General features: G+C 38.9%; 1 protein-coding gene across 4 annotated transcripts in view; it reads right to left on the bottom strand.

The window, feature by feature from the left end:
• The window catches only part of itga11b (integrin, alpha 11b), a 37,945-nt gene extending 18,294 nt beyond the window's left edge, over positions 1-19,651 (bottom strand). Inside the window, exons 1-10 of one of the 4 annotated variants that reach the window (XM_043227259.1) lie at positions 19,461-19,651; positions 13,918-14,029; positions 8,063-8,172; positions 6,960-7,051; positions 6,761-6,875; positions 6,546-6,673; positions 6,065-6,213; positions 4,440-4,584; positions 4,190-4,352; positions 3,454-3,524 (exon numbers count right to left, since the gene is read on the bottom strand). In XM_043227259.1, the coding sequence (XP_043083194.1) occupies positions 3,454-3,524; positions 4,190-4,352; positions 4,440-4,584; positions 6,065-6,213; positions 6,546-6,673; positions 6,761-6,875; positions 6,960-7,051; positions 8,063-8,172; positions 13,918-14,029; positions 19,461-19,509 (1,134 nt within the window). In that variant the 5' untranslated portion in view covers positions 19,510-19,651. Of the gene's footprint in view, positions 1-3,453; positions 3,525-4,189; positions 4,353-4,439; positions 4,585-6,064; positions 6,214-6,545; positions 6,674-6,760; positions 6,876-6,959; positions 7,052-8,032; positions 8,173-13,917; positions 14,030-19,460 lie in introns of those variants that run through there. The other 3 variants (XM_043227261.1, XM_043227260.1, XM_043227262.1) reach the window with 3 other exon arrangements.
• Positions 19,652-20,018: the final 367 nt, after the last annotated feature.

Below are 20,018 nucleotides of genomic sequence, written 5' to 3' on the forward strand. Positions count from 1 at the left end.
CAGCCCATTCCCGACCAATACCACCACTACACTCAAACATGCTTGGTCATACTGTATTCCTGCTCCAGTTCTGATTCACGGTCAGACTGAATGTCGGGTACTAAGCAACTAAATGAATATCCCATGCAAAACTGCAAGCAGTTCCTCTACGCAGTTGCATTTTAGTATCATTTATTTAATATTACCGTATTTATTCGTCTCTTTAAATTTGCTTTAATTTGTTGCAATTTTATGTTAATTTGATTAATTTGTTTTTTTTTTTAGATTACAGTATTCATTAATATTTTAAACTAGCTTTAATTTTAATGTTTTCATTTGAATTTTAAGTTTTAACCATTTTTTTTATGGTTATTTGTCTTTTATTATAATTCTCTTTAGCTTCCGTTTTTTATTGAAGTATTTTAGTACTTTCAGTCGTTTCAGTTTTTTCACCAATGCAACATTTCAACATTGCAGCATCTTTAAGGTTTTTTTGTTTGTTTTTGAGTTTTTCCATCTAATATTTACATTTTATTTCAATGTTTTTTAGTTTTAGTTTTAGATTCTTTAACAACAGCTGTTCTGGGTGGTTGCTAGGGAGTTGCTATGCAGTTTCTAAGGCGTTCTGAAGGCGTTTTGAAATGTTTCATCTTGGGAGACTGCTTAGAGTAGTTTTTAACGTATTGCTGCGTGGTTACTTACTGGCCAAATAACATTTTTTCCCAGTTTTTCGGTCATTTAATCATTTTATTCTCCAACATGCATCGTACTTCAAATGCACATTTTATATCAGTCAGGTTTGAGACAGATTTTCAACAAGCTGCTAAACAGGGGCTGCAAAGGTGTTTTCAAGCATGTAGCAAACCGTGAAATCCTATTAACCACAGAAAACCACTATTCTGAAAGCGTATTTAGATATTCCAGAAGAAAACTCTGGCTTGAAAATGCCTGCTGTTTGAACAGCTTCATAGTGACAAATGGATTAGTAAACACCACTAATAACATACACTGTATTCTCCAAGAAGAAGACTCAGTCAATCTGCGGTTTGATGCACAGGAGAGATATTTTCCATACAAACGGTGACGATGTCAGGGATCTGGACCACCCTTTGTGATTAAACAGACAGAAAAGTCTCCGGCTTTGATATCCTGGACGCATTCGAGAGAGCAGCAGTCATCTGTGAGTCTGACTGGAGGCCTAACGCTCGCTGCCAAAGTTTTCCTCATGCAATGTCGACGTGGACACTTTGACAGAGTTCCATGGCACATTTGCACTATAAACTCTCTCCAATGCGTTGTTCCATTCGCTTTTTATTAGCAGTGCTTGCAAAAGCAAACCCCCGAACAAACCCTTAATCCGGAATACGAAACTTCAGTATGCAACCTTTGTGCTTAAGAAAGAAATAATGTCGCATATTGTGCAGATTATTGAGGAGAACGCTAGCAACCATCTAGAAACCACCAGTAAAAACCATTCATGTCTTACCAAATTGCTAGTGATTTCAATAGTTAAATGTAGTAAGGCAACATATTACCATTTATAATGCAATGTTATTGTAACTATGCATTCTTTTTTTGCTCCTTAATTTTTTTAAGAAGCAATGAATTTGGAAAAGGTTCAGCTGGGAGAGCATCTAGCAACTAATTAAGCTAATTGACATCAGGTCTGTAGCATGATTAGCTATAAAAGGGGCGTCTTAGAGAGGCACGGAGGGAAAGACGGCTCTCCAATCTGTGGAAGAGTGCGTAAAAAGATTGTAGAATAAAAACAATGGTCCTCAACGTCCAAAAGTTCTGCAAATATCAATCTACATTGAGTAACATCGTCAGAAGGGTCACGGAAAATGGCGAAATCTCTATCTGTAAAAGACCAGACCTTTGTAGGATGCCCGTGATCTTCGGGCCCTCAGACTACACTGGCAATGAAAGTTTCCTCACGCGAATAGGAAGCCATGCTGTATGTGAACATGGTCCAGAAGAGCAGGCATGTCCTGTGGGCCATGACTTATTTAAATTTATTCAAAGTGGAAATCATAGCTGGACGCCTACATCAGGCAAGAACTCATAACCTTGATGCCTCAGATGTCTTCGAACTGCTTTAAAACGAAGAGGAGATGCTACATCATGTTAAACGTGCCCCTGGTCCCAACTATTTTAAGACCTGTAGTAGGCATCAAACTCGAAATGAGCTCATTTTATGCATAAAATTGTAACATTTCTCAGTTTGAAAGTGTATGTTAACAAAATATTGGCTCATGTGTTTTGAAAGTCTTTTAAAATAATGGTTGTGTGTGCTTGTATGCGTATATATACATATGCATATATACAAGTATTTCTAAGGCAATGCCAGAATGTGGTGCAGACTCAAAGATGAAGTGAGTTAAATGTTTATTTGTTTATTCTAAATGGCGTCAATTTTGGAATCACACTATCGTATTATAATCAATAGTTATGGCTATTTGTGTGACACACCAGGCCTTTTGAGTGATCCAAATCCGTAATTTTTCGTTTTGATTCTACTGTTTCACCAATATAGACATTTGACAGCAAGGTCAAGGCTTGGCAGCTTTTTAGACATTTATGAAACAAAATCTAGTGCGCCACATCCATGTCAGCGGCCCAAGTCAGTAAACTAACTCCAAACGTTTTATTTCCATCTGATTAGGTTTTATTTACTGCAGTCTTGATGAATGCCGAACTCTTTTCCTAATAAAACAAAGTCATTCCTTCAAAAACATTTGCAGCCACAAGCAAATAAGGCCTTTTACAAATGCAGTCACATGTACGAGCGTGCAAATGAAACGCAAGGGCACGTGTGTGAGAGTGTGTGAGGGTTCCTCGCTCGAGGAGCCTAATTCAACAAAACCATATGTGTTCTCTGGACCTCGTTCCCTCGGAGAAGTCAAGAACGAAAAAAAAAAAAACTTTCCGAGACGTTATCTCCCATCTCGAATTGCCACTGTCAAGAGCGCTTCCTGGAATCCAACAGTGAAAGTTATGAAAAAAATGTTGTTTTTCTTTGGGTAAGTTGCCCTTCATCGACACAAAAGGAGCCCCAGACCTTCAAAGCCCTGTCCTGCGTGGGATTAAAAATAGTCCTGCCTCAGACGACGGTCTAAACAGTTTTCATGGCGCTCACAGCATGTGGAACGGCTTCAAACATAAACAAGCCTTATTTGAATTGAAAGAGTGGCGTTTCATGCTTCTGCCGGGCCCTAAAAGGACGTGCCTCGGGTTTGTTTTCCCACCGGGCACTGAGCGGGTAAACGAATCAATCTTTCAGCGACTCTTTATTTTGACCGATTCCGTAGCTTCTGCTAATGGAAGAGTGTCGAACTCGATCACGGAGCGCGAAGATCAAAATAACAGGATTTCATGCATCTCGCTGAGAACGTAATATAATTGTCCGCGCATTAGAGCTGTTGTCAATATTTTATATTTCTTCTGTTTGGAACGGATGGAGATGGCGCTCACCTCTACAATGTGTGAGGAGAATCCAGCTTGAGACATCTGCAGACCAAAGGCCGTACCGTTCTGGTCAGTGCCTGCAGAAAAATTAAAAAACACTAGATTTTGGTGCTAAATGGTGCTAATGCTATGCAGTTGCTAGGGAGTTCTGAATGCTCTTTTTGTTTCTATGCAAATGCTAAGGGTTCCGAGTGGTTGTTGTGTTGCTATGCAGTTGCTAAGGTGTTTTGAGTTGCTATGCAGTATCTGTGTGCTGAGCGGTTGTTATGTTGCTATGTGGTTGCTAGGGTGTTCTGTGTCGTTTTTTTGTTGCTATGCGGTGGCTATGGCGTTCTGAATGGTTCTTATGTTGCTATGCAGTTGCTAGGCTGTGTCAGTATTTTTATGTAGTTGCTAGAGTATTTTTATGATGCTACAAAAAATGGATTTCCAGTAAGGATTTAGACTGTACCATAGTACCGAGACCTACTTTTGTCATCTGATCTCTCTTTTTTGACACTATCGACCACAACTTTCTAGAAAACTATGTTAGCATTAGTAGAAGTGCCTTAGCATGATTCAAATCATGCTTATCTGACCGTCATCAGTTCGTAGACGTAAATGAGGGGGTATCATATTCATCACAAGTGCAATATGGAGTACCTCAGGGCTCGGTATTAGGGCCGTTTTTTTTTGAAAGCTTGTTGCTGTGTGGGATATGGTTTAAATATGAGATTATGATTATGTTTAACATGAGTTCTACCCTCCAAGCTGAAGATCTTCTCTCCCAGAGCGTCGACGATATCCTTGAGGGCGGACTCATCAGTGACGCTGAAGAAGTGCTCCTCAGGATCGGTGGCGATGAACTTGATTTCCCGTAGAAAAGCTTCAGGGTTGATCCCTCGCCGATTATAGTAGCCGAGAACCTGGAACGGAATTGGAATATCAGGACTATGCTCACAGGTTCTGGGTCACGTGACCGATGGAGCAGAATAAACCTGAAGAACACTCACCGCAATACCGTACAAGGTGATATTATCCTTCTCGCTTTCCTCCACAACTTTCCGTAGGTTTGGGCTGTCGTGAGATTCTCCGTCAGTGATGACAATCATGACTTTCTTGGCATCTGGGCGACCTCCGTGTTTGAATGCTTGTGTTCTGTTAGAAATACAAATGCTGGGTGGATTACTTACAAATTGTAATCTATTGCTGATACTGATTCCAAATTAGTAGTGACCCTATCCATTACATGACATATTTTAGGTAATGTAATCAAACTACTTTCAGATTACTTTTAATCTTTCAAATTTTTTTACATTGATTTAAATAGGATCATCTTGTACTGGATTGATATGTATAAAAATACAAAAAGGAAGAAAATATATTTTATTCGTAGTTATTCAGAACGTTTTTTTAGAAAACAAAACATTTTTGTTCCACAAAAAGATGATAAAATTAATAAATAAATAACTAAATAAATAAAATAAATAATTGTAAAATAAAAGCAGTTAGAGTAAAACTACTTCCAAAAAAGATTAAATATCTAATTTGTTAACCTGGATGTAATTTGACCATTGACTAACTTTTAGAGGAAACTTGAACATGCAGATGTTAATTAATTTTAACATTTTATTTAAGATCTTGGGGAATGTCAAGTAAATAAAAGACGTTTAGATAAAGAAAACAAAAAAAGGTTGGGAATAAGAAACGACATTGCCTTCCAAAGAGTATTTTCCAATTTAAAGTACTTAATTTTTATAATTTAAATATATGTAATCCAGATTACAAGTGATCAGTACATATACATTTGTTGAAAATAAAAACAAGTGAATCACTTTGTTTCAGCTCTGTTTTTACTCTAGTTATGTTTAAATAATTAAATTCATGCATACAAACAGATAAAGGCCCAGTTTCATAGAAAGGGCGTAGGTTGATGAAACATGGGGCAACTTCTTGGGCAATTCTGCAGGGCAGCTTTTTTTTGAACAACATTGCTTGGGCAGTTTCCCACTAAAAATTGGTAACACATTTCTATCTGGATAGTTTCGATCAGTCTTGGGCCTTGTGCCTCTCCTAAAATTGCACAAAAAGTCGCTCGGTGTATCATCATTCTTAGCCTAAACCAGGATTAGTCCATTGTTCAGTTAGGGCATTTAAGTATTTATTTTATTTCATTTTTAAAAAAACCTGCTGTGCATCTTAAGACAAAACAAAAGCACTGGCATTTTTTAACATCATTCAGTGCAAGTTTCTTTCAGTTGAAACCGCTCAGACTTTCATTTAGTCTAGGATTAGTCTTAAGCCTTGTCTGTGAAAGTGGGGGTAAATGTTTTAATGTTTTTATATGGATGGTCTCTTAACACCATTCTTTTGACACAACATTGCACTTATATACTACATACTACATATACATATATTAGAGACACATACTTGCACAGATACTTATAGTGAGTAGATTATCTGTTTGGGAGATTTAGTACTATACAGATTTAGCAGATGTTACCCTCTAATGAGACTTAGTTGACACGTAAGTGCAAAGTCACGTATTTTCGACAGAATGTGGGACAATCAAAAATTGTGAGTTTATCTCTCGCAACTGTGGGATATGAACAATTCTGAGGAGAAAAAAAAGCCGCACCGTGCTTCGCTGATGGCGAGAGCTGTGCGCGTTTCTTCTCCCCCTCGCTGGTCGATGTTCTTAGCTGCGGCTACAACGTCGTCAACCGTACGAAAATCGTCCAGACGAAACTCGCTCACCACTCTCTCGCCGTACTGGACCACCCCGACCTGGACGACAGGGCACAGCTCCACGTGAGAGAACTTCTATACGCTCTTCGTGTCGTATTCCTGTCAAACTAAACTCACTGAGTGCAAACCGAAACGAAAATATTGCTAGAAAATATTCTAAATATATCTAGATATGCAACATGGCGGGCAGAGTGGTTTTAATTCATTTTCTGTTAACAATATTCGAATGATCAGATTGGTTTTCATTTTTTGAAGAGCTCCTGGGCCTCGGGAGTACAGTAGAGGATGCCGTTATGGTACAATCCAAACGCTGCATAAATCAAAGTCAGAAGAGTCCAAAACTGATTTTCCAGGTCGTAATTCAGACACACCTGGATCTGTCCTGGACCGACGTAAAACTTCTGTAGCACATTAATCAGGAAATCTTGAACCTCATACCACGGGTAGATGGAGTTTGATCCGTCTAACACAATCACTATGTCCATGTAGGTCTCGCATCCTGTGGAGAAACCGCTGCTGTCAAATATGCATGTGATCGGCAATCCTTAATGAGAAGAAGCTTCATCAGTGAAGAGTTTGGCTTTACTTTGAAAGGCTGGAGCGATGCTGTGTGTGAAGTCAAAGCTGCTGTTGACTTTTGAACAGATGCCTGTGCTGTAATAAGAACTTCCACACTCGTACGACCACAGCGGGCCACATGCCTAAAACACAGCAAGCATGAGGCACAGTTTACTTTGCATTCTGGTGAACAATTATTTTTTAAAAAAGTCATTATCGAATATTACCACAAAGCTGTTGTCTTTTGGGTTGGAGGTGAGGGTCATTCCCAACCTCATTTTCTCTTTGCGTTCGAAAACGTTGTTCAGGGATACCTTTTCTTAAAAACAGTCGAACAGCAAGAGAAAATTGAGAGAAAAAATGACTAAATGTTTTGCTACATTGCAACTTTTTTTTGAAGCTCTTTAAGCTTAAAGGTCGCACTGAGTCTGAACGTTTCGTATGCATTTTTTTCGAGTTCATTGTAATATACATTTGCCATTCCTTACATACTGATTGAACAATTTATTTTGCCAAAATGCCTTTGCATTTTCATTCAGACCAATGCAAAAAGCCAGGCAATATGCAAATGTTTCCCGTCGTCTAAAATTTTAATATGCGTTCCTATCAAAATACTTGCTATGGTTGCGAAAATGCAATGCAATAATTTTTTTGAGGCAGTGTGTAGTGGTGATTGACATTAGATGAGGTAGTTTTTTGTATTTTAACATGCAAAAATTTCAACCTCAGCATGACCTTATAAGCCCTTTCCTCCCTTTGACAGACTTTTTGAGCTTTTTTGTGTTTTTACAGATAGGAGGCGCTATTACACATTTTCTGAAAGAGTACTGAATCTCTGGATAAAAACACAGGGAAGAAGAAACGAGAGCAAGCGATCGCACACGTAAGCAAATAATGTGACCGTCAAACATTAAAGAGCAAATAGCTATTAAATAGCGTTAAGACCGACTAGTAGTGGAATGAAACGCTGATCCAGAAAGACGTTTAGACCTGTGAAGATTTGGGGTTGTTGATTGAAATGATCTCCTACATTTTACTTTCGAATCAGATCCAGATGTACTCTTTGGCAAAATGCGTATTCTTAGCTTTGTGTTTGAAATGTTTGCTTTTTTTAATCAAACTTTATAATAAAAAAATGCACAAGTAAAATAGTTTGAAAGCAGAGGCTCTGTTCTTTCTTTTAACACGCTGCATGTTCAGATATTCGTACAAAACGTATTTTGGAGGCCGTGAATGATTTTGATGAAGAATGCGAGAGAGAATGCAAACTTTTTTTTAAAGCTGGCAAGGAAAGCGTTACCATTGAGGTGTCAGGCGGGTGATGTGATACCTAAATGCAGCCGCGTGCAGTTTGTGGCAGGTTTGCCGTCTAGTGGACATCTGTAGACGTCACCTGTCTGGTGTTCACCGCTGCGCTCAAAGGGAGCTCCGACCAGGAGCCTGAAATACAAGAACATTCATCCTCCAATATCAATACCTCATGCATTATTTGATCAGGGTTAACTGTTTGACGTGTTCTTCATTTATGCATGTTTTATTCAAATCTGGTTTGGTATATTTGTTCTTTTAATTCGAGGAAAGCATTGGGAATAAATTGGTGAACGGTAGCAGATGACTCAAAACGGCCACTTTATGAGAAACGCAAACGGGATCACAAGTTCAACATTCCAGCTGCGTTCCAGAGCTCGGGTCGAAAGTCATTCACTCCTCGACAGGAGGAAGACGCAACACGAGCCCGGCAGCAGGGGACTGCTAAGCAGATTTTTCCAGCTTCCGAGGTACATCCGAGACGGAGCCAATCCCAGAAACCAGCAGCAAGCCCGTTAATGCTGTTCACGTTGAGAACAAGACGTTCAGAACCGCGACGACAAACCGCAGCCCAGAGTTTGGCCTGTGAAATCCATCCATGGCAATGTTTACATTCCTCCGCTGCCACCGCGACCTACAGCCGTGTGTTTTCCATCACAGAAATGTCAATTTGTGCTCTTGCCGTATTGTCGATATGGAAAAAGCAGCATGGTGGTTTGTTGGTATTAACTGGCCAACAAAGTGCTTTCCGGTAGTCAGCATGCTATGCTTTACCTACAGTCATGAATCAAAAACAGTTTGTGCTCTTGTCATATTGTCAGTATGAAAAGAGAAAGAGAGAAAACAGCAATAACTAGTTTAAAGTAGTTTGGCGGTTTTAAAGTGCCCCTATTATGGGTAATGAGAGGTTCATATTTTAGTTTTTGGAGTCCCAAATGAAAGGTTGACGTGCACACAAGGTCAAAAACAATTTACCATTTATTTGTTCAACGACTCCCAAACGATTTGTTCAACGATTCATTTTTCCAAACTGCTTCCAGTGATTGGTCGATTTCATCTTAAAGCAGTGTTTGCGAGTTTTAAATCGGTCCAAAAGCGGTGACAAAGAATGAATTTACATTTTCAACATGGCGTCGACACGAAAGGGCTTGGGACTCGTTTCCACGTCATATTGTCACTTCATAAAACAGCATGAATCAGTGTGGTTTGCTGGTTTAAATGACCTCAGGAGTGGCTTCAGCTAGTCTAGATGGCTCTAGATTGATGGTTTTAGATATGTTTGGACACCAAACCAGCTGAAAACCAGCTTCACTGGGCTGAGACACTAACAAACCATCCAACAAACCGTCCTATCCTGGTGAAAATTTAAGCAGGCTAATGAATTTGCTGTATCCCTTGGTTAAATAAATCTGGCAATGTTTCAGCACAATGCTGTATGAAGTACTGCACTGTAAAGATTTCAAAATAAAACAGATAATTGGCGTTAGTTTTTCTACTTCAAAATTTCACTGTGTACAATTGGAATTTGTAATTGTTTGTGAAATTTAATAGCATATTCTGAGTGAAAATAAAAAAAAAAATTCTTAGTTTACCCTAGTAGAATTGTTTTTAAGTCTCACGATGGACATTTGCTTTTGCCATGTGCAGCACTCTTAGTTCCCACAATGCACCACTTTCTGAACGTCAGTCAATATTGGAATGCACTGTTACTCTCTGGCACCCTTGGTGAAGGTTTAGTTTATCCTGAGGCAAAGTTATTTGAGGAACGTCAAGCTAAACCCAGTCGTTTTTCCAAGCCATCCAATGCTAATACAGCATGCCAGGGCTTTCAGAATAAATCGCAGCTCTTCCTCACCCTAGACAACCTATCCCAGAATGCTCTTAAATTAACAGATTGGAACTGGTTTACCAATTTTCATGTTTATTCCAAGCCTGCATGCTTTTTTTTTTTGCCTTCCATTTACACTAATTGCTCTCTGAATCCGTCCATATGTATTTCATTAGGTTCAGAGTTTGTTTGTTTGTATTTTCCACACTGCAATGAAAGATTATATTATATTGTATAATGATATTTTGGGTTAACAGCAAACTATATGATTTAAAAAAGGTGGGAAAATAGTGCAAAGGCTTGTATTCAGTCTGTCAGATTAGCTCAGATTTGCTCTTTTTAAATTGACTATATCACTCTGACTGGATGCTTTCAGCTAATTATTGAACTGAAACCAACTGAATTGAAGCAGTCAAACTGTATAGAATATAGTGAATGAACCTCACAATGTTTCCATCTAAGCTGCAGCTCATCATAGTAATGGAGTTAGCATAAACCCATTACCTCACCTGTATATGTTAGTAGAACAACGTCCTCAACGTGAAAACCACTTATCTTTGGGAATGGAAATACGGATATTTTGTTGTTATTCCAATTAATCCAATAAACCAGTATTATGCTAGCTCGGATTGCGTATCGCGAATCATTTGATCGAGACATTAAAGTACTCTAAAAATGGCTGTGTTATTTTTTAACCCAAAATGCTGCTTTGAGTGCCATTTTGTTGGGTCGTTTTATCACATTTTAAACACTGTGGGCTAGTTTCAGTTTCCATATGTTGAGTTAAACCTGCTAGGTGGTTCGGTTATTTAACGACCTTTTGAAGATCGCTCCCTTGGCGGCCATTTTGAAAGCACAACGGGGCCAAGCCGCCGGTTTCAGCTGTTTTAAGGTACGTTTATAATGTTTTTTATTGTTTTAAATTGGCATAATTACAACTTCAAATACTACTACAACTTCGCCACATAACAATATTGGTAAAGTTTTATGCTAAATGGCGCATTTACCTCAGATGGCCGTCGCATCACAAATAATTTTAATCATGCATGCATAAAACCTACTAGTTAAGCATTAGGACTGATGAAGCGATTATAAAGTTGATTATAAACTCACTAAACAGTTGCACCAGTTTTCAGGATAGTATTTCGGTAATCACTTCTAGTTTTTTCCTGATATCTATGCACTTTGTTCGCAAGAGTTTGCTCCGTTTGCATTTAGACGTATGCATAAAGCAAACAGTTTTTTTTTATTTTTGGTTGCTTGTGTATTTCTAGTGTCGGTTGCATTCGTCTGTGCTTTGCATTGTCAACTGATCTGCTTGATTTGCAACGCAGACATGCAAATGAAGGCTAAGCGAATTTCCCCGTGTCCGACTCAAATACGTTTAGTTCTTCGCTGTCTGAACCGCAAAAACCGTGAGAAATCCATAGCTCTTACAAAACCCCATCCAAACCGTATTTGCACGTGGTCTGAAATCTGATTAAAACTGGAATTTTAGAAATGCATTTCGGTGTAAACCGTACAATCAGATTAGTATTAGTCGTAATATCCTGGGTATTGACTTCGCTGTCTGAACAAGCGCATCCGGTTTCAGTGACAGAGCAGACGGTCAGGCCTGAAGATTGGATTTGAAAGACAATCGCAATTGAACCCTTTGTGTTCTTTCAGGAACAGAAACATTTTTTCTGTGTGTCACTTCTGATAAAAGCATCCGCTGATATTAGCTAGAAACCCAGCTCAAATATAGACTGACGTTGTTCTTAATATTGCATTATGTTGACATGATACCAATATCCCTAAAGTACTACAAATTCTTCATTTAAGCTCACGAGTCATGCTGAGGAAATGCACCACTGAAACAGGATCAGTGACTAATATTTTTCAGTGTTTACCGTTAACGTCAACCCGTTTAATGTGAAATAGGGGGAAAAACTTGGTATTTTTGTCGTTTTCCAGCACAAATATCGATTAAAATACTTGAAAAAGAAAGATTGCTTAATATATTATGTTTTGTTTTCTGAGAAAATATAACAAAGCGTGTTTGCTTATGAATAAAATAAGAAAAAAATGCCAATGGGGTCAGAAAAATAAATGTAATTTTTTTCCTCTGACCCCATTTTTTTGGGTTGAAATACGCAGCTTTTCGCTTCTCAAGATGTTAACCGATGGACTTGAGTGTTGTGGATTATTGTGAGGTTTTTATCAGCTGTTTGGACTCATTCACCATGTCTACAAATCTGATGAAGAAACAAACTACATCTTGGATGCCCCTACGGTGAGTACATTTTGAGAAAATGTTAATTTTTTTGCGAACCATTCATAAAAGACGCGCTTTTTATTCGGTGGAACGTAAACAGGATGCACTCAAACCTCGACTGAAACAGCACGGAGACAATCAGTTTAGATGCATGCGTTTTTAACAGCTAAAACCTTTTATGCATTAGTGCATGAAGCAAAACAGTCCTTTGATTTTAAGCGACATTCTCGAGAAAATGGAAAAACAGCATTCCTCTCGTTTCTGTGCAGTAAATCGCATTCCAGAGGGAAGCGTGCGCCACACGGTTTGTCTTGCGATGGGATGCACGGGAGGGGGTTTGGGAATTACAAGCCACAAGACACATACTTTCCAGAGCTCACGCTCGCAGACGGGTCGAGACAAGTGCAAATACTTTCCGCTTATTTACCTGTGCACATCAAAGGCCCCGGGTTTCTCAATGCTCGTGGACCACGAGATCTCCATCGGCGATGGCTAACCTCAGGATTAAACAACAGGAAGCTGACGTCCGGATTCGGCGGTTTTGGCTGCCTTGGGAGTTCGGTTAACGATGTGTATTCTTTTGGGCTTTTATGGGTCAGAGACAATACCCTGTGTTTTAAAGGCTGTAAACCGCGAGCGTGTAATGTTTAGGACTAATTGATTGGATTCAAACATACGTTACGGTAAAGACCGTCTGGGTTACAGTAATACCGTTACTCGCTCATGACCTCACAGTCTGCATGGCGGCAATTATAAACGGACCTGGTCCTAAACTGCATGCTTAACATTTCGGTCTACAAAAATCGGGTTTCTTTTTACGTAGGGATGTCTGGCGATTAATAGCGAATAATTGCATGCAAAATAAAAGTTTTTGTTTATGCATACATAAATACACACACACACACATGCATGTACATATTTCTGGAAGCTATGTTGTTTTATAAGCATATATATGTAAATGTATATTGGGAAAAAGTAAATAGTGTCAGTGTTTCCTACAGCAGATCATATTTTTAATATTGGAAAATGATTTGACGCTGACTAATCTCACTTTGTTTGGAAAGTTAGCGCTTTAGGATAAGGAGCACCACCGCTAACGCTTCTGTAAACATTCTTGACTTTCTATGAATCCATAAGACCGACGTTGTGAGACTGTACGTCCCCAGCTGTGACGCGCGGCTGTCATCGTGAATGGTTTTGTTTATTGCTTACTTAATTTCCCACGAACTCGTGCAGATGCAACGCAACCGGAGTACGTCGCGTCAGGAGAACCGCAGTTTGATTTACTTCGGTGGGAGAGATATGTCTTCTCGCTGGGAGAGTTTCAGGGTCGATCGTGTTTGCCAGCAGACGGCCGAAACCATGAGCGCGATCACGTTACACAACAGTATTTCATTGGGGAGAAAAAAAACGATGGATGAAAATATGCAAGGAGAAAACTTCTGCTCTTCTCTATAATGTCTCGATTGCTTCTTCTGGGCGGCCATGAGAGAGAGAGCAAACAAAGAGATCTCAATACGACCTCAAACATTTCTCATCGAATGAGCAGCTCTTATGGTTCTGTATTCATACGGTGTTGGCGGCTATTAACTCATTTGTGTCTTTTTAAAAAATTCGTCACACATTTTAGAAGAAACATCTGTGACGATGTTGATTCTTCGGAGAAACATGGCTGCGATCTCCATTAGGTCTCATGAGGTATGAAAGAGCAACATCAGAGCTGTAAAATGTTTTTCTCAGGCCTATGAAACTCAATACAGAGCTGGTTTTCACTCTGAAGATGCAGACTTACCATTTCTGCCCGCCTGCCTCGTGTTGTTGAACAGTATATCCAAACTGAGCCTCCTTCGAACCCCTGATGATTTTTGCATGCCTGGTGTCGATATTAAAGCAGGTCCGCCGCCCTGAAATAAACCCAAATAGCTTTTTAATTGAACTCAGTTGGGAGCAAATGGATTGCATTTATGCAAAATACATGCTTATATGCAAAACCATTGTTTTTTCATGCATCAGTTTCGAGTTTATGTATTTACTTGTGTATGTAGATTTCAATTATAAATCACCTTTTCACTTCAGCATGCACCAAACAGTTTTTCCTCTTTTTACAGTGATGGCAAAAATTAATAGAAACCTATATTCTGGAGGTTTTCTTTTTAAATATGTCATTCTTGCAGCTTATATTTAGCATGTTCGTTCTAAAAACACGATAAACATTATTATAGATGATAAAAAAGATCCAAAATCCTCATAAACACCTTTTAACTCTTCAACAAAATGAGAGAAATTTGTCTTTTTGCATACGTGGAGTGTGTTTAAAGAAGTCATGGCAGACATGCCAATAAAATTGAACAAAAATTTAATCTATTGCGTCTGTTGCTAATAAAATAAATTAATATCTGCTCATTTTGTACACTATTTCATTTTAAAGGATTCCAGCGACAATACAAATGTGAGCGTCCACAGTAATCAATCAAATATCTCAGCCAATCAGAAGCGTGCGTGGGCGGGCTCTCTTTTAACGGATATCTTTCCTTTAATACGTTTTAAGATCTGAGGTAAACTGTAGTTGCTTTTTAGTATGTCTACAAGTCCATGCATTGTGGTATTTTAAATCGTACTCGACATGTTCAACTTTGAATAAAGCACATAGTCACCCGATCTACCGTCATATAGCTTATGCTGCCGATTTCCGCGACAAATGGAAAACGTTTTCGAATTAAAAATTCGCGTATAGGACAAAAACTAAACATGGAAAAGATAACTTTTATCTCGCGTGCAGTTAGGACGCAGTGTTAGGCGTTTTTACAGTGGTGCGCATTTAACCAATCACACACATTTCTGTTGAGCTTGGGAATGCGGTGGCCAATGAGAGGCGTTCGGGTGAGTCATCGCTGAAACTCATCGGTTGTGTTGAGCGCGCGCGAATTCTCATAACCTACAATGTAAGGGAGAGCTTTAACTTCACAGTGTATAAAAGCTTCGGCGATATTTTTATGATATTTTTGAGTGCTTGAACTCGCAACAGATCAAGATTAGTGATAATGTCTCTATACGTGTAATTTATTCGCTGTTTGAGTTGAAAGGAAACGTAGGCAGTTATCAATGACTAATGTTCTCATTAAACTGTAATGCAAGTTCAGTGGGATGAAACATTTTATTAGCCTACATGACACCCATGTCTGGTTTATACCTAAAAAGACGGGTTTATGATGTTTAATACATTCGGCTGCTTTTACACCGGAGTTTGGTTTACTCTGATTCGTCTTAGCAAATTATTTTTTATCATAAATACTGCGGCACTCGCATAAAGAGTCGCTGATAAAAGGTCTAAATGTTACAGCATGCCTAAGGAACGCTTATTGTATTCCTGCGCTTTTTTAAAGGGAGGCACAGATGATAAACATTCAATCCAATTCAATTCAATTCGTCCTGCAAGGGTCGCTTGGATGGGAAGCAAGAATATGGTATCATAGGAGTGATGTCACATCGCCTTTCGAGTTTAATTTCCCGGGGAAACGTTTCCCTTGACAGGGAAAAAAGTGCATGGGGTCAGTCACACGTCCTCCATATTCCTCTCTTTCTCTCAGCAAATAAAAAAATAAAGGAGCCCAGGATGAAAAGCCATCACACTTAAAAAGACGCAGTGGCCTGTTGTGAAGCCAACAGAAAATGAAAATATGTTTCTCACATTCGCAGTCTCACTGATTGTGGAATGCGTTCTGGAGAGCCTCTTTTTATCTCTTTATAGACAGGAATGTTCTGGCATCAGTGTGGGGTATAACGGTAGTATCTGCGGTGTAATGTGTTACCACAGAAAATAATATTCACCCATCCTTCAAATTTGCTTTAAACAAGTATAATCGTGACTAAGGGGCCACGCACGTTGACACAAAGCTCTTTTTTAATGATTGAATTAATTCTTCCAGACATAAATGCAATGCTATTTGAACTCTAAAGCATAATTGGCCCATACATTGTTTGGTGTTTGTACTCCTAGTTGGTCCTTTGGCGATCTGTCATCATTTCCTCTCATTACAGCACAGAAATGCCAAGAACACGCTGAATGTTTTTGCTGATGAGCGCTCGGGTTTTAGACTGACGCGTTTGAGCCAATCAGCTGAGTTGGAAATGTCATTTGACCTAATAAGTCTAGAGCCACAAGATAGTAATTTATTTTTTTTAAAATACGAATTTTAATTTTAAATGTAATAGTTTTAGGGATTTTTAATGCATTTTAAATTTTTTTTAATATTTAGAATTATTTTTATTTCCAGTTTTACTTCACCTTTTTTTCAGGTAGTTCGGGTTTTTTCAGGATTTTGTAACTAAATGTAAGATTTATTTATTTATTTATTTATTTATTTTTTACGTTTTTTATCTAATATTTATTTTATTTCAGCATGTATATATATATATATATATATATATATATATATATATATATATATATATATATATATATATATATATATATAATTACTATATAATATTGCAAACAGTAACAACACTGGTTGTATTGAAACCAGACTCATTTCTTGGGGAATATGAGGTGAAGTGCTTGTGAAGTCAGCCAAGTCTGTGGCTAAATTTCAGCCAGTTTACAATAGTAATGACTATAGTGAATGTTATGTGCTCAGATGCTCTGGATTCTTTAGAAGATCTGGTGACATTAGAGTCATTTTCATGTGTTTTTTCAGTCAAACAGAAGCCCTAGCAGTTCATTACTCTGCTTGGATAAATCTGGTTGTTTTAGCAACCTTAGTGTATTAAAATGCATTCAATGCATACTTTTTTGATTGCACTGAACCATTTAATCAACGCTTTTTCATTGAATAATTATCTCAGTATTTAGTGAATTATAATAAAACTATAACCTTCCTTTCTACCAGCTTCATCCGCTAGATTGTTGCCTGATATGTTTCCAAAAAAAAACACAAAAATGAGATTTCTTTCTTCATGCTTCAGCTACTGAAAACCAAACTTAACTTTGGACCAACTTAAGCAAACCAGCGCGACTAAAACTGTCAGACCTGCTGAAACCATTTTTCGTACGGGAGATAAGTGGATTTATCTTGACTCTGAGAAACGAATGCACGACCAACACTTCGGGCCAGAAATGAACCAGACATTACGCTCACATGGCAAGTGACTGTGTGAGATTCCAGCATGGTAAAGTCGTCACCGAAGCTTTCTGGGAAAGCGCTCTTAAATTTGAATTATTGAACAGGTGGCTCTTCTGACTCATCCAAGTCTCTAGATATGGCCCAGGTGCCTTTTAGGATGTAATTTTCTAGTGTTTTTTTCACCTGTTTTTTGATCTAACGGGTCTATCCTCAAAAAAGACATCCATAATCAGGTCAGCGTCTCAAACGTAAATACTGGAAAAAACCCTTTTGAGGAAAAAACAAACTGTGGTTTTGATTAAGCCGAAAGTAGGTTGGATGTTATTTTCTCCTCGTTACTCACGATATAAACAGGCCGAGACGCTTCCGGTGTCATCAGCCAATCAGATCGCCGATCGCGAAGAGAAACATCTCTGTAAACGCTCAAATTTAATGCATCGCAGTGACATTAACAAACAGCCTACGCTCCTTCTTTCACATGTGTTTTGAACTAAGGATTGTGCCACTTGTCATTAACGAGCAAGAGTTCCCTTTTCCAAAGCATTCCTTAAAAATATCTCGCCTCCAGACGTACTTTTTCCACATTGAGTCGTCTGTTGTTTTTAAATGACAGCATTTTAAGAGCCGGCGTCACTCAGCGGCGCACGTAAACAGTGTAATAAATCTACGCCCTCTGCTGGACGCCACACGCAAACACGGCGCTGAAAGTTACTGTAATCTTACTGCAAAGCATGCATCGCTGAATGGCTCCTTTTTCAGGACGCAATGACAGTTTTATTCTTCCTGACTCGCTGTGCATACCAGTTAAGCCCACAGAGCCTTTATACTCTTTATTGTTACCAACTGCAAACATCTAAAATGTTACATTTATTTTTAAGGATTATTAATGTCGTCTCGGGAGCTACTGCTCTCGGAAATCCATCCAGCTGAGGTTCTGGCAGGTCTGCATTGGATCGATCTGTATTTATGAGCTAAGACTTGAGGTAACCACTTCTCAGCTCATTAAAAGTCCCCCGTGACACATAAATATATGTGAGGATTCAGTTGGCCAGAATCAATCTTCTCTGCGTACATTTACTGCAATCGAAGCCATGTATGACATGTGCCCTCGTGTGTAGGTCCATTAGATGAGCAAGTGTGTAAGTGGATCCAGATTGTGTGTTTGATCCAGGAACTAGATCCCACTCATAAAAGTCCATCTGGATGAAGGTCACACACAGTTCCTCTAGAGTTCCTCCATTACCAACCTGACGTTCCCAGAGCGGTAGTAAAAAAAAAAAAAAAAAGTGTTCTACGAACGTTTAGTTAACGTTGGGTTTACGTTTCGGAACGTTTAAGATTGCTTGATTATGCAAGCATTATGGAATGTTACAACGATTTGATGTTACTTTTGAACGTTCTCTGAACATTCTAAAACAAAAAGTAGCATTTAAAAAAAAAGTTTGGACAAACATCCAAATGAAACTTTTCAGGGGAATGAAGAAAAAATGTTTTTGTGCTGAATTTTTGAAAACATTATTAAAGCCTTTCGGTGAACGTTCTATTTATGTGTGGATTGAGAACTTTGAGAGAACGTCGGCAGAACATTTTGAGAACGTTTCTCTGTTATTCGAGAACCACTTGATATCAACTCATATGATAAGCACCAAACATCCCTAAAGTATAACTATAAATACAAGGCAGCATGTTTTAGTGTTGTATTTGTATGTATAAGTTCTAGAATATTTTATAAAGCATGGAATTTTTGGTTTAATCATGATTCAATGAATCAATCAATCACTTCAATCATTTTTATTTATATAGAACAACACAGGTTGCATCAAAGCACTGTAAAATATCCTCTCTAAATAGTATTCTCAACCGCAGTAAGATTCAAACGCCGCACAAATCAAGACCCTTAAATATCCACAGGTTTCTCCTGAGAAACATGCCAGCAATATCACACAGGAACATCTCAAACTGCACCAAGATCTCCGTACGAGCACGATCACATTCATTTCACAGCTCTCTTTTCTCACTCGTCTGGAACGGGTTCTCGTAAAGAACCCTAAAAGAAATCTAAGAAAATGTACTTGTGATATTCGATCAGATTTCTCAGTGTTTTGTCCTCAGAGTCTAAGTGCGCTGATAAACAAGCTTGCATAAGATCACACACCCCCTTTACTCTCTCACACACACACACACACACACACACACACACACACACACTCACCTGGCATCAGAGCGGCGACGCACAGCAGAAAGATGCAAGTGTACTCCATGCGTTCATGAATCGGTCTGTTTGTGCGTATCAGGTCCTCCCAGCGAGAGCAGACGGCCGGGTCTGATCGAGTCCTGAAGCGCAGCAGAAGCTCATCTGAGGAGGAGGAGCTGACAGCTGCCTCGAGGAGGAGGAAAACGGAGAGGGAGTTTGGAGCAGGTACCTGACTGGCTTCGCTTGTAGCTTCCCACATACTTCACCGCTCTTAAAACTGCTCCATCTCTCTCTCCAGATGTGGAAAAAGCAGCTCTCTGGACTCCACATCTGCCGGGAAACACTCCACACGTTGCCGCCGGAGCTTAACAGACTTCAATGACACGGTGATTTCCACTTCATGCGCTCTTTAAAAACCCCACGAAATCAAAATTGTGGCTATAGGTTTAATCTCTTGTGGCGTCGCGCTCTTTAAAACGCATATTTTGGGTTGAGTACATTAAACTTCGTGCATTAAAAAAATCGACTTTTATGCAAGATTATCAAACTTGTACAAAAGAAACTGCCGTGACGTTT

Source organism: Puntigrus tetrazona, chromosome 25, assembly GCF_018831695.1.
Source record: "Puntigrus tetrazona isolate hp1 chromosome 25, ASM1883169v1, whole genome shotgun sequence".
NCBI classification, from domain to species: domain Eukaryota; kingdom Metazoa; phylum Chordata; class Actinopteri; order Cypriniformes; family Cyprinidae; genus Puntigrus; species Puntigrus tetrazona.